The sequence below is a fragment of the Crinia signifera genome, chromosome 2 (assembly GCF_055691185.1).
Source record: "Crinia signifera chromosome 2, ASM5569118v1, whole genome shotgun sequence".
Classification (NCBI taxonomy): domain Eukaryota; kingdom Metazoa; phylum Chordata; class Amphibia; order Anura; family Myobatrachidae; genus Crinia; species Crinia signifera.
Window position 1 is genome coordinate 94,546,322 of NC_139218.1, and position 15,481 is coordinate 94,561,802.

General features: G+C 38.0%; 1 protein-coding gene across 2 annotated transcripts in view; it reads left to right on the forward strand.

Annotated features, from left to right (window-relative positions):
- The window catches only part of NLGN4X (neuroligin 4 X-linked), a 333,651-nt gene extending 322,870 nt beyond the window's left edge, over positions 1-10,781 (forward strand). For both annotated transcript variants that reach the window (XM_083172573.1, XM_083172574.1), the window contains one exon: positions 8,610-10,781. In XM_083172573.1, coding sequence (XP_083028699.1) covers positions 8,610-9,447 — 838 coding nt within the window. In that variant the 3' untranslated portion in view covers positions 9,448-10,781. The remainder of the gene's footprint in view (positions 1-8,609) is intronic.
- The last annotated feature ends 4,700 nt before the right edge of the window (positions 10,782-15,481 follow it).

Below are 15,481 nucleotides of genomic sequence, written 5' to 3' on the forward strand. Positions count from 1 at the left end.
CACAGCGCTGAGGTCATGGGTTTGATTCCCACCATGGAGCTAACGGTGCAGTGTTTGTATATTCTCCCTGTGCTTGCATGGGTATCCTCTGGGTACTCTGGTTTCCTCCGGGTACCCTTTCCTCCCACAATCCAAAAATATACTGGTAGGTTAATTGGCTCCCACAAAAATTAATGTGTGTGTACATGTGGTAGGTAATAAAGATTGTAAGCTCCACTGGGGTAGGGACTCCACTGGGGTAGGGACTAAAGCATTTTAGATCTTGGCTCCAGAAACAAATTAAAGGATGTAAGCCAACAGTAGCCTTTGGGTCACTCTTACATATTTTTTTATTTAAAATGGATTCTACAAAAAAAGATCCTTCCAATGGCCATGCATGTGCTGTACACTCGCTGAGTTTGAACCCACAAGCAAAGTGACAGTGATAGCCAGAGCTGCCAACAGAGACTGTGGGGTCCGAGACTGATAACATAGGCATGGCCTGTCTCTGAAGGTGGAATTTTGGTTAATGTGGGTGGAGCTACAGTGGGCATTTTTTTAAATGGTCAAACTTTGAGATGTGGGGTGGATGTTATTATAACACGCTTTCATATAAATTATATGATACACTAGCTTTACCTCATCCACCTCAGTAATGTACTGTATGTTACATAAATATCCTCATGGCAGCTCCAGCTAACTCACACAAACACATATACAGTGTCTGCAAACATAATGTTTCTGTTCTGAATTATGCCAAACTTAATGCTTTTTTATGTCTTGCGCTCCATCTAACGTGTGTCATACATACATGCATCCTCGTCACTCAGCAGTGGGGAGCGGAATACCTGCTCTATCTCCACTGCACAGAGATGGGCAGGGTTAGAGGGGTGGTGGGGAGCTGGCGGAGGGTGACGGTGGGCTCAGATGGAATGGTGCAAGTGAGCATCTCATGTGCATGCCCCCATCCATCTCATGGCGGGTCCTGGCAGTTGGTGATAGAATCGCCAGGACCTGCAACACTGAGGGGCGCTCCATCTGTATTTGTTCATCCATATTGTATTTTTTTGTCTCCTCCATGGAGGAAACCATTTTTTAGAATTTTTCTATCCAAATATCCTCACTTGCAGCATAACATGGAAAGGCAGAGAGTACTGGAGAGAGATAGGTTAAAAAGGCAGAGAAAATAACAAAGAGAAAGAGTGTATGATAAGCAGTAAGTAAAAGAGAGAGGCAAAGTGTGATGCAGTGGATGACAGGGAGAGGGTGAGAAGCAGTGGGTGACAAGGACAAGGTATCAGCGAGACAGAGAGTGATGGATTGAGGTGATGGTGATGAGGAGAGAGAGAGATGGTGGTGAACAGTGGGTGAAAGAAATAGGGTAACAGAAAGAGGATGACAGGGTGACAAGCAGTGGGTGTTGGAGATAAAATGGAGAGGCAAATAGTGACAGGGAGAGAGGGTGATGAAAAGAGATGGTGAAAATAACAGGAATATGCAATGTAGAGTCCACCAGTATTCATATAGTTAAGCCCCTACTGGACTAGGGAGATAGCTGGGTCTGGAAATAGGCAGCAGTCATCATCATGATGCTAGCTTCCATATGCTTCCCTCCTGTGAAACCCCAGGAGGACTGGCAGCCGAGGGTAGGAGTTACAAACTACTGTATCTTCATGATCAGGGCTACAGTCCCTGTGTTCTCCCTCCATGGGTCCCCACTCACCATGAGGAACAGGTCTGCAGATTAACTTGGTTGTTCCCCAGTGATAATGGACATAAGAAGGCAGCGGAAGTCAGACGGGCATGAGCAGGCAGTGATGTTGGCATGAGGTGGCAGTCAGTCAGGCATGAGGAAGCAGCATCAGTCAGGTGGGCATGAGGGGGCAGCAGTGGTCAGTCAATCATGGGGGGTAGCGGAGGTCAGGTGGGCAGCAACTGTCAGGTGGGCATAAGGGTGCTGTGGTTGTCAGACGAGCAGAAGTAGGCAGTGGAGGTCAGGCAAGGCATTAGGAGGTGAAAGGGGCTTAACAGTCGCAGGGGCCACAGCACTGCTTCACTTAATCATTTGAAGCTTCATGTTGGACGCATACCATGACTCAATGGAGACCCAGCCCATGGGAAATGCTGGGCCCCTGAGTTGGGAGCTCATAAGGATTTTGTACCCTGGATTACTGTGGCAATGTAATTCCGGCATGCCATAACGCTGCATACTGGCACATTTCTACAACTGGTAAGCCATACATCTAGTACAGTATAACTATGTCTGCCTTACCTGATGCCAACTATAATATCACTTCTAACTGTATTAAGCAGTGCTAAACAGATGCCATATGTACAAAATACAGTACAATTACTTATCTGATTTTAGTCAAACATGCAGTGTCTTATCTAGCGTCATATACAGTATAAAACGAAGTGTATGTAATGAGCTTATTGTTTTTTTTTAGCTGAAAGACATAGGTGAAAAAACTGAACTAATCTTACCCCAGATATTTAATTGCAGCTATTTATGCCACCATTGAAGGCATTTTTCATCAATGTCTTTGGAGCAAAAAGCATTGGCAAAAAATGCTTTAAAAATGGTGGAAAACTACAGCAATTTTGCTGACATTGTAGCAAAAAACATGGATTGGTGGCTAATTTGCTGATCCCGTTTTTTGTCACAACTTCAAATAATCAAGACAAAGCCCTATTCACCCTAAAAAACAGAAACTTGGCAAAAGATCAGCACTCATTGAATGCCCTACCATACTTAGCACTTCCCTTTTTTTCTTGGTGCCAAAATTGATCATACTGCCCATGGTTGCTGACTTTGTAGCTGCCCGCTACAAGAAGTTGCAGCCAGGTCAGCTTGGAGGGGGTTGGTGCAATGAACATAGCTTGAAATAGGGGGTGGTGCAGGGCATGGTGTGGCTAAGAAGGCTATGCAGGGGTATTGCTACATGATTGCATAATCATGGCTACAGCTCCACTATACAATGCCGATATTACCAGCATTGTAAAGTAGCTACAATGATGTGATTCAGTACAAATCATGGAATTATCCACCAGGTACAGTACACCCACCTTACTCAGAAAATAGGCATATTGGCAGTGGAGGCCAGATCTGTGAGACTTGCCCAGTCTTCTGGGTGGCAGGAAGCCTCAACTGATTTTTTGGAGCCTCCCAGCCATTTCGTAAGAGTATGTTTGTATGATAGGTAATATTGGGTCCGATTTAGATGTGGCTAGAAGAGCTATCACTGATACTTACAAGGAAGAAGCAGCAGCTACTGTATAACTCAAATATGGTAATGCAGGAGGAGGCATCACACCTCATACATACAGTATATGATAGTGTTCTAGAGTTCAGCGCAACTGCAGCACAATCAATTGGCTGAGTGACCCATGGTCCAAGCAAAATGGTGTTATTGGCCAAAACTTTTCTGTGATGTTCGGCAAGGCGTCTAATTCTGCAGTTAGTGATGATCTTAAAAAACTATGCTTAGAATCAATAATAAAAATACTTTTGTAAGAATGTGCTTTAAAAATGAACGGTCTTCACTTGTTTTAGTTCTTTATTCATTACAATGAAATAAATGATGCCTAGCTATTTTCAGCTAAAATGATTGAAACTGTGTTCAGGGTCTCATAGATCAATCCTTAACTGATGGTCTTGGTGCACTGTTTAATGCAGTAAACATTTCACCTTAGGGTCATCATTTACGTCATTCATTTAATATGAGCGCTTACCTCATTGGTTACCTTGGTTACCCCTATGATTTTAAAACCACTAGTTTATGTAATTAATCAATAAATAACTATAAATGGAATGGCACGTTAGACCGGCAGATGCAATAAATGCAATACGTTTCTGTAAATATTTTTTGTTCAAAATTACTAAAATGTTATTAATATTTTCTTTTGACTTGGTGGGATATACTGTACTATAGGGCACTGACAGAAAGTACACATCATGAATTATTGTATATCAATTAAGTATATTATGATACTATACAAACAATGAGGCTGAATCTGCTGTATTCATTGTTTTTGTATGCAGGAGGGGGCTATTGTGTGTAGCCAGTGGCATATCTATAACATGTATAATCTTCAATAGAACTCGCATCTTGGTAAATTTACCCCTGTGACTGTAGCGCCGAGCATCTTTTTATGTAACTTTATCTGTCAAAATGTGTCTTAACACGTCCCTATGTAATTATGATGCACAACAGCGTCTGTTTATTTATTATTTATTAAGTTTCTTATATAGCGCAGCATATTCTGTTGCGCTTTACAAAAGGAGGCAGTGATACAACAAACAGGGTATTTACAGACAATCAAAAAGTAGGAGGGCCCTGCTCTCAAGCTTACAATCTATAGGGAAATAGGCATTGATACATAAGGATAGATACTGTACTGTATTCTTTAATTCCACCACAATGCAAGGTTCCTGGTGTGCTGTAAGATACGGTGACCCAGCAGGCCATGGGTCAGGAGGATGGAAAATCTGAAAAAGTAGTGGATATGTGTGGACTGTACAGTGGGGATTAAAATGCTATGCAGCATGCCTTTGTCCTGTGTGTGACTGCGGCTGCATCTACTTAAATGCTATGCTAAAGTATTTTCCTGAAAAACACAGTAATGCAGAATTTCATATACAGCTGCAGTCACACAAAGAATATAGGCATGCTACATATTTTAATCAGCAGGAGTGTTTTCAGCAAAAAAGATGCCTAGCAGAGCTGCCAGGCATCTTGCAGTGCATGGCATATTGAAGCTAGATGTATGAGAGCACATCTGTAGCCCTGAAACACTAACCAGCTTTATATTTGCACTGCAATTTAGATGTAAGTGTGTGCCTTTCCCTCTCAAATTGAAATCTCTCTGCCATTTTATATATGCCCCATCTGCAGTGCATTTTGTTTTTCTAGGTGGGTTTGTGTATTGGGATGGGGCAAAGGTTGTAAACTTAATGCTAATGTGTTTATTACAAGATTAAAAATGTGTAGAGGATAGAATTATCTCTTTATTAATAATTCCTTATATAGCACATACATATTCTGCAGCACTTTTCAGAGTATAGTTGGACATTCACATCAGTCCCTGCCCCAATGGAGCTTACAATCTATATTCCCACCACATGTACACGCACACACAGACATTCTAGGGCTCATTTATGTTGGAAGCCAATTGACCTATCAGTATATTTTTGGATGTGGGAGGAAACCGGAGTACCCGGAGTAAACCCACGCAAACATGGGGAGAATATACAAACTCCACACAGTTAGAGTGGGTGTCGAACCCATAACCTCAGCTCTGTGAGGCAGTTATACTAACCATTACACCGTCCGTGTTGTAATGTTTTAGGAGTTGTCTACACTTGAGAGAGGAAAATGCTACATGAGAGGCAAATTATCCAATGGGATCTAATTATGATTAAATAATTCTACTGGCTTCTTAGTACTATATATTGATTATATGGGGGGAAGAAATCTTGGAATGCACACCCTAATTATACACATGTATCAAGAGGTGCTATAATGATATGAATTGTAGTTCTACAAAGAAACCCAATACAGAGCTGATGCACACTTGACAATATTAAACTCTGCTATCTCATATTGAGCAATAGTCATGGTTCTTGGTATTTTCATAGGCCAATACATTGTAGCCCACCAATCAGCATCTAGGTGAGTGACCTCATCTCTCTGTTGGTTCCCTAGTACTAAGTTCGATTCAGGGCAGGGGACCCCAAAAAGCAGATACAAGCCAGTCACCACTGGGCAATACACTAGTGAAACACTAAAGAGTTAGTTTAAGGGAGTTAATATGAAAGAAATAAAGCAAAGGGTTAAAAAGTGTTATATAAGTGAAAGATGCGAGAAAGTGTAATATTAGTAGAAAATAAATAGTGCTAAATAAGTGTAATCTTGGGCCACCCCAAGGCAAATCTTGTGGCACCCCAAGGCAACTTAGCTACACCAACTCAAGGGAGCCGAGACCCAAATTCTTCATTTAAACTGGCAAATTGTACAATTGTATTGTCTGCCTTCAGTTCAGACCAAAACTTGTTAAAACCATTCAGATCAGACGGGCTACCCCAAGTTAAAGGAGTCAGGTGTACTATATACACAATACTAAGTATATAATTAGAAAGTAATCTTGGATTGCACACTTAACTATACACATGTATCAAGACAGAGGTGCTTTGATGCTGGGATTTGTAGGCTGAACATTTTTGCTCAGAATAAGGGTTGAGGGTGACAAGCACTCAAATAATGGATCACATTCAGTATATGGTGATTTGAGAATACATAAAGTTAAACTCCTCTAATGAACTGCTATTCAAAGATACTATACACAGTCTCTAAACATTAAATATGCTACTGGCTACTTTATTTACTTAATATACTGCAAAATTGATTGGATTTTTCTTTTAAGCAACAATATATGTAATTATATAAAGTCATTAATTGGGTGACTGGGAGAGAAATTGAATCTGATTTCCTGAATGTTTTCCCACTTTGAGGATAAAATGGCAGTTTTTTTTCTTTTTATAGCGCAACACAAAATGGATCTTGTTGGATGGTTTGTGTATCTTTAACCATGGTACTTTATTATAAGTACTATGGTGTATAGTTATTGAACCATTGACTCTCATGTTTCATTTTAGTGTCACTAAAAAAATTCATATTAATTGTAACTATATAGTACCTCATTAGGAAAGGCTTCACAAAAAAAATATACAATATATTAAAACCTTGGTATATATTAAAACTATGGGGGTTATTCTGATTAACAATGGTGAAGCTCTGCGCATGTGCAGGGCTTCTATTCGGGCACCTTCAGAGACTTGCATAGTCTCTGAGGCATAGTCTCTGTAGGAAGCATGAAGGGGGCGTTTGCATTCCTGGGCATACCAACGGAAACACTGGGTGTGCTCAAGAAATGCTGGGCATTCCCTTGTGAATGGGGGCAGCCATTTGCCATCCGAGGGCTGGGGCTGACATCACCGGTCATCAGTTGCCCGCCCTGTTCTCGGGGCAGGTAGACGATAGTCACTATGGCCCTTATTCTGGTCTGTGCGGCCGGAGCCGCATACGTTGCTCCGGCCGCACAAACCAATCCCCGCCTACAATACGGATCGCCACGGCCGTCCGTACGCGGACGGCTGGCGATCCGCATGAAAATGGTGGGGCGTACGCCTCCACCATGGTGGGAGCTGCCCCCTGCATTCGATGGTCGGCGACCATCGAAGGCAGGGCCGCACGCTCCAGCAGCTCCCGCAAGCTTAGACCACACGGACAATCGTCCGTGTGAAAGCTTGTATGGGGGCGGAGAGCTGACATCCGGCGATGTCAGCTTTCCGCCCCCATCACTGGCGTCATAGCCTCATTACCATGCATACGCCCCGCGTTTGCATGGGAACGGCCATGAAACGCTGGGCGTATTCATAGGTAAATGAGGCTATTAAGCCCCTCACGCCCCTATACGCCCCCTTTGCGGCGTATAAAATTTTTGTGCGGCGATTTCCCCTGCACATGCGCAGAGTGACCTCTGCGCATGTGCAGAGCGAAAACATCGGCGGTACGGCCGCACGCGGGCCGTACCGCCCAGATCAGAATAAGGGCCTATCTTAGTCACCCCACACTGATTTTTGAGATTAGCAAGCACTATGGAAATCATTCTTTGGTGACCATTGAATGAGTTGGGGCCTGCACGTAAGCCTGCGAATGGATGCAAAACATCCATTCGCAGTGCTGCGGGAACAATCAGTTTGTAGCGGTGGGTTGGGAAATCACTCACCTGGCGGGCAGCATTACAAGGCTCGCAAAGCAGCGAATGCTGCTTTGCAAGCCAACCAGAATCAGGCCCTATGTTTGCTTATTACAATATTGAGAGAATCAAAATCATGTAAATTGAATAAAATGTAATACATCATTATTTTATTACTCTCCAAATGATACATGCAAACATTGTAAATCAGTGTGTGGATATTCCTTTTAAATGCAAGTTTGATCTAGTGCTTTTTCTTAATTTATGGTTCTTTGTTATGCTTGTGTTTGGAAACATAGTAGTGAAAATCAATATTTACAGTATGTGCAGATTATTTTATAAAGTGCAAATGTAAATCTGCTAGATGTTGTGAATAGAGGTCGTTAGTTGCCTCAATTTTTACACACAATGCCATAAGTGGCAGCTGCCATGCTTCTTGATATTAAATATTATCTGTATGTTATTTATAGACTCCAAGGTGGTGGTGGTGGTGGTGTAGTATCCCTTATCCGTTATCCAAATTATTCCAAAAACCATACATTTCAGCACTACTGAGGACATATAACTGGCACTAAATATGTGCAAGAAAATGATTGCTTGGCATTTAAATTCAGGATCTGAGATTGGTTCATGTTTTACAACCTTGTTTCATGCACAAATAAAATATATTTGTGTGTATTTCATGTCTTTTATGTGTTTGTACAAAATAAATGCAAGATACCTCAATATACATCATTGAAATATAAAACTATTCCAAAATACGGAATAATGCGTTATCCAAAATTCGCTTTTGTACTTTTAGACATTGAAATAGAAAAAAAAATTATATTTGAATATAATTAATTTTCTAATTGCACATTTTATCTTTATAGGGACCCGAACAAGCCAGTTCCACAGGATACAAAGTTCATCCATACTAAACCGAATCGGTTTGAAGAAGTTGCCTGGTCCAAATATGATCCAAAAGACCAACTATATTTACATATTGGTCTAAAGCCAAGAGTAAGAGATCACTACAGAGCAACAAAGGTGGCTTTTTGGTTAGAATTAGTCCCTCATTTACATAACCTGAATGAAATATTTCAATATGTATCTACAACGACAAAGGTACCTCCTCCAGATATGACATCATTCCCATTTGTGACAAGACGTCCTGGAAAATCAAGGGCTACTACAAAACGTCCAGCTTTGACACCAGCAAATAACCCTAAAGATACACAAAAGACTGTTTTGGGTGAAACTACCATAATTGCAGAAGATAAAAGAGATTACTCCACGGAACTTAGTGTTACAATTGCTGTTGGAGCATCTCTTTTGTTTCTGAATATTTTAGCCTTTGCTGCATTGTATTACAAAAAAGATAAAAGACGCCATGAAACTCACAGACGACCTAGTCCTCAAAGGAATACAACAAATGATATTGCTCATATTCAAAATGAAGAAATAATGTCCTTGCAGATGAAACAGTTGGAACATGATCATGAGTGTGAAGCTCTTCAGGCACATGATACTCTACGACTTACCTGTCCACCGGACTATACCCTTACACTGAGGAGATCACCTGACGATATTCCACTTATGACTCCCAATACCATTACGATGATTCCAAACACACTAACAGGGATGCAACCACTGCATACCTTTAATACTTTTAGTGGAGGCCAAAATAGTACTAATTTACCCCATGGGCATTCCACCACTCGAGTATAGCTTTGTCATGTTTTTCATCCTCTTGGAGAAAACAAAAACAAACAGAAAACTTGTGAAGAATTAGGAAAGAAGGAATTATTTTCTTACTTATTCCAGTCTTGAGGAATTGTCAAATATTCATATTGATCAATCCAAGACATGAATTGTGTAAATTGCTGTTATGATAAAGCTTATGAATTTATCCTTGCTAGAAGAATTTAGACAAACTTAATATTCTGAACAATCTCCTAGAAGAAAATGGATGTTTTCTCTATCATACATGATGAGGAAAGCTGCTGTGGAACAGAAAAATAATGTTGTTACTGCTTTGTTTTTGTTTTCTAAATACGCTATGTGCCATAAAAACAATGGGCCCTTGGTCAGATGCGTTAGTATATTGAGCTTTTTATTAAGCTATAACTCACAATGGAAAATCTATTTAAGACAGAGGACTGACTATGCAGAATAAAATGTATCATTCTGACTATGAAGGTATATGCCATTCTGAACTGTATTTAAAGAAACAAATTTGTATAAATTGTAAATAGCCGTGAGTTAAAAAAAATATCTTTTATTGTTGTTTTAAGTTTGAAAAAGGACTTTTAGAAAGATTGTGCTTTTAGTTGTGACCTATGTGTATATACATTAGTCAAGAACCATCTCTGTTGCCTCCAGAACAAGAAAAAGAGTTTTCTTCTAATAACTTTTCCTCAAGACAGAGTTTTGAGATTTTATATCTGATTCATTTGTAGGAAATATTGCAAGTTCACTTGAAGATGAATTTTTGGATATGTTAACTACAAAACTCCCCTTTGAGGTTACACAAATGCATGTGCAATTTTAACTTACAAGCTTTTCTTTTCCTTTCAGCAATGTTTTACATTTTTTCTCTTGTTTCATGAATATCTGAAGGATTGGCAAATGCTCCATTTTGATGAAAACTACTTATAAAATGCATTTGAGAATGTTTGAAATTGCTGTTTCCTCACAGTGCCCAGCCAAAAAAGCAACAACAACAACAACAAAAAGATAAAGAACATCCTGTTGGTTGCTGTATTCATCAGCAGCATAGATAAAGTATTATGTAGTAAAATAAAAAAAATCTAAAAAAAACAGCAACAAAGCAATGATATTACCAATGTAATGTGATGTGTTCTTAAAATAGAGGAGACACTTTTGTCACCATGCCCAGCATCTAATGTTTGTCATATACAATGTGGGTCAACAAACATATTTTTTTATTTTCTTTTATAATAATTATGTACCTGTCACATAAGTAATGCACATGACAGAAAACTAAAAAGAAAGACCACCAAATGATTTTCAAATAAATTCTGAACATTTTATTGGAAAAATTGTTTTCTTTTCCTTCTTTAATTTTTAAAGTTAATTAAGCATCATGCACTGATATCTTCATAAATCAACGACAGTATTTTGACCCTGATAATAAAGTGTAAGTTATCCATGGTTGTAAAATGGAAAACTACTATACTTGTATTGTTTTAAAAAAATCAGATGGGAGAGCAATATTGCATAATATCTCTATCATGAGCAGATTTGTAGCATTGTTAAAATATTTTTAGTATATTGTTTTTTCCTAAACAATAATGACAAAGACATTGTTCTATATCTTAAAACTATTCTAAGGTGGTATTTAATCCTGGATCACGGCTGTCAGTCCCTCCCGACAGCCGTAATCGAGGGGCTGTTTATGTTTTGTCCAACAGCAAATCAGGCCTGCCGATCGGCGAAAAGTGGGCCTGCTGCTATTTCCCCCATCGGGAATAGCGGCGGAATATTGAAGATCTCCCTTTAACTTCATCTGGATACATGCATGCTCTAAAAAAGCTCTTAAAAAGAAAGTTATTTTTTTCATCTTATACTGTATGTAAGGGCATGTCCCATTTTGATTTATTTGAGGTAGAAGCTGACAAAGAAAAATAAATGTATTTGCTTTATTTTTTATACACATGAATGGGAATGTCCAAAAAGAAAGCAGTATGGGAGAACATATTTATTTTAAATGAATGTTAAATGGGTTAATGAAGCCAATTTTTTTTAAACTTTACAACTCCCCTGAATGTTACCAACTCCCACTTAAACTACTTGCCTTCAGAAATCCTGTCTGTTGTCACAATCTCCACACTAAACCACACTTTAGGTCTATACGCACTATTCAAAAAGGTGCCGACATCAGCAGTTGCATACACACTTGCAATGCTGGTGGGTGACGAGCGACAATGAAGTGAAGTGAGGACCCTTTCTTGTCTGTATATTCAAAAGTGGGGGTCATTATCGACCTGCGGGAATGTACATTGGCCATCGGTGGAGGCATACACACTGTTGTTCATAAGGGCTAAAATGAGTGATATTGCTCATTGCACAGTGTTATTCTGGCTTAACTGTACTTCTATTATCTAAGTTTTGACCATTTCACAATATATTGTAAGTTCTCTCCTGAACAAATCTCTCTGTAATCTTTGTTTTCACCTTAGCATTTCAGCATTTATTTTTGTTTAACTTTTACAGTATATTCTTGTTTTATTTAATCTCTCTTTACCTTACTGGCTGGCATGGCACAGCACTGCAGAACCTTACAAATGAATAATAATAATAATAATAATTATAATAATAATAATAATACAAAAAAAATAATTTTCTTCAAAAACAAATATGAACCAGTAAGCAATTATTTATTAGTTGGGTGTTTATTTCATTCTTTTTTTAGTATGTTATCTATATTGTATCCCCTAGCACATTTACAGATATAAGTGTCAAATATATCCATGAAATATTAATCTCATTTGTGAAAAAAAATATTGCATGTGAATTCTGGGAAAATGGGTCATACATATTCCCAATCCTTCCTTAACCATACCACCATCCAGAATTAATTAAACAATCTTTGGCCAAACTGTGTTCCTAGACTATAAATTATGTTATATGCAAATGTAAATTTTCCCTTATTTTTAGTCTTTTTGCAAAATACTGTACTATACATTACTTAAAGAACAACTACAAGAATAAAGCAGTGTGCTAAATTATATTTCCACAATTCATGTATTTTTAGTTACTCATTTGTAAAAATATCCAGGATGCATTGCCTACATAACACAATCAATTTGTCATTTTAAGAAATAAATTAAGTAAAATTATATCTTGGATGAACTGAATTCCTGGTCATCTCTATTTCTGTGAATATATAGAGGGCAACTAGCTAAAATGAATAAAAAAAATAACTGTCTACAATTTTTTTTTACAATTTCTCCTTGTTATTGTATTTTTATGTAGATATATAACAATTACTTATTTATTTTTATTTATTTTAGTCATTGGATCAGATTAGCTCCATAAAAGTGTTGAAAATTTACCCTTTGAGTACCAACATCTTTGTGAAAGATGCGCAAAAATATCTGCTAAAAATACCAGCGTCGCTCACATTTGTTATATAAATTAAAATAAAAAATGTATTTAAAAATATTATGTTTGCTTTATAAGATAAACAGGTACTTGTGTACTTTCAGGGCTCCCATCGCATGCCATATGTAGTGGCATGCGTTGGGATGCAATTTTTGCTGTTTTTAAGCATTTTTAAAAATCGCTTGCGATTTTTAACAGAAATGCATGGGGGTATGAAAAGGTCGTAGGACGCGTACCGCCGCCCCTCGCGGGCTCGCTGCGCTCGCCGCGCTTCGGGTTCGCGTTGATAGTGGGGGTGGTACAGCCTGAAAAATGACATTTGGGGGCCATTGAACATGTTTGATACTAATTTCAATGCATTTGGATGCAGTTCTGTTAAAAATCGCATGTGATGTGATTGCATGCGATGCGATCGCATGCGATGCGATTTTTTACTATGCGACATCGTGGGAGCCGTGATTGTACACAAGTACCGATAAACATTACAGGTCTTTATGATGAATAAAAATGTTTTCTTGGCAATTTTCACATCGATTATGACAAATTCACTTGGAAATCAAAGGGTTAATACACAACATAATATTCACCCAGCATAATCTGAAAATATAAATGTGTTTTTTTGCTCAATTTAAATGATGATGATGTTTATTATTATTATTATTATTATTATTATAAAAATAAATGTGTGAATAATAGGTTATGTTTCTTCAACTGCTCATGTTACAGTATGTACAAAAGTAAATGTTTTGATAATAGCATTTCATGCAACATAGAACGTCATTCAAGTTTTCACCTACTGTTGCAAATTCGCAAAGGTGAACAATGTTTCACGACTGCACATAAACATAAACTGCTGCGTGGGAGGGCTTGCCATCATCGCGCCCATGGTCACACCCAGCACTTCATGGGCATTACCATGGTGATTTGCTGATGACACCGGTGCATGGGGCGGATGTCAGCCACCCGCCTGCTCAGTCAACTCAGCAACACACCCCACACTGTGGCTGCAGAGACTAACGGCCACCAGGTAAAGCTCTATCCTTCCCTGTGTACAATGGACAGCCACATTTATACAAAAAACAACAAAGCCATGATAATGTTTTAATGATTGATGGCCTGATACATTGGACACCGATGTCTGAAAAAAAAAAAAAAATATATATATATATATATATATATATATATATATATATATATATATATATATATATGAAAAAAAGGGGGGTTTCCTGATTGAACAGAATCTTTCAAGTATGGTAAAACAATTTAATATAAAACTGCCCTAAGGGCATAGCAGTGTACAATAAAGGTTTGATACAATTACAGTGAATCACAATATAAATTATATCTTTTTAGACAAATGATGTACAATCACAACAAGTGTTTCAATACGCCCATAATACCAACGCGTTTCGTCATTTGCATGACTTCATCAGGGGCACGATGCGACAGTTGAACAAGATGATCACGCTGTGAATCATAATGCATACATATAAGTACAATGAACATTTCATAAGAACAATAGAATAAATCTTTTTTTATAATATAAAGAATGAATTTAAAAAAGGAGAGTAAGGAGAGCAGGGTGTGGAGAACGAGGACAAATAAGGTGTGTTCAAAGCATATTTGGAACAAAATTGATCGTTCACATACCAATTATAAAATGAGACAAAATTCTTCCAGGCGGTAAATGATAAAGCGAAGGTGATTCTTAGGTAATATTAATACAAACGACCAGAAATCCTAAAAATATTACCTAAGAATCACCTTCGCTTTATCATTTACCGCCTAACTAATGTTAGGGGACTTTATATTGTTCTAGCATGCCAGAGACTTTGCTAATACATTGTGTTGTGATATAAATAATTAAACTAAAATCTAAAATATGTACCTTTGTTATTAGACCATATTCTCAGAATACATAAATGTAGGATTCCTGGAATCTGGATAGATAGCTGCATAATTTTAGTTAATTATTGTTAAAATGTTATTGATGACTTCAATGAACAAATTGTGCAGCTTGTTGTAGTCATGGGCTTGGTCTTGAAGGAATGAAATGACTATGAAGCATTACAAACGAAAAATTAGACTCCACCCAAAAAAGAGAAGTACATATATGTAGGTAGCACACATGATCACTACTATACTTCAAAATAGTTTGGTTTTGCAACCATGTACTTTAATTGTTAGCTCATCATATACTGTAAGACATGTTTAAATGTTTTATCACATTTCAGTCCAAGACTTACCTTCTCTTTCAATTAAATAAACTCTTCAGTGTTCTCTTAATATACTAATTGGTTTAGCTATATTTATGGCTTATACCAATCATGACCATGGTGGATGTTGGGACTGCTCTTGTAATATGATATATCAGTGACGTAAGTTCATATGAGGCGATCAGAGGCTTTATAGATAGTGGTGCCCCCCTCCCCAAATGCACACACAGCATTTGTTGTTATCATATATGCCATCTAATTAAAATATATATATATATTATGTATGTATGTATATATATATATATATATATATATATATATACACACACAAACACACACACACACACACATATATATATTCCAAAGACAAAAAACCTTACGGTTTCACATGTCCCATTAAGGCTTCTTACACATGA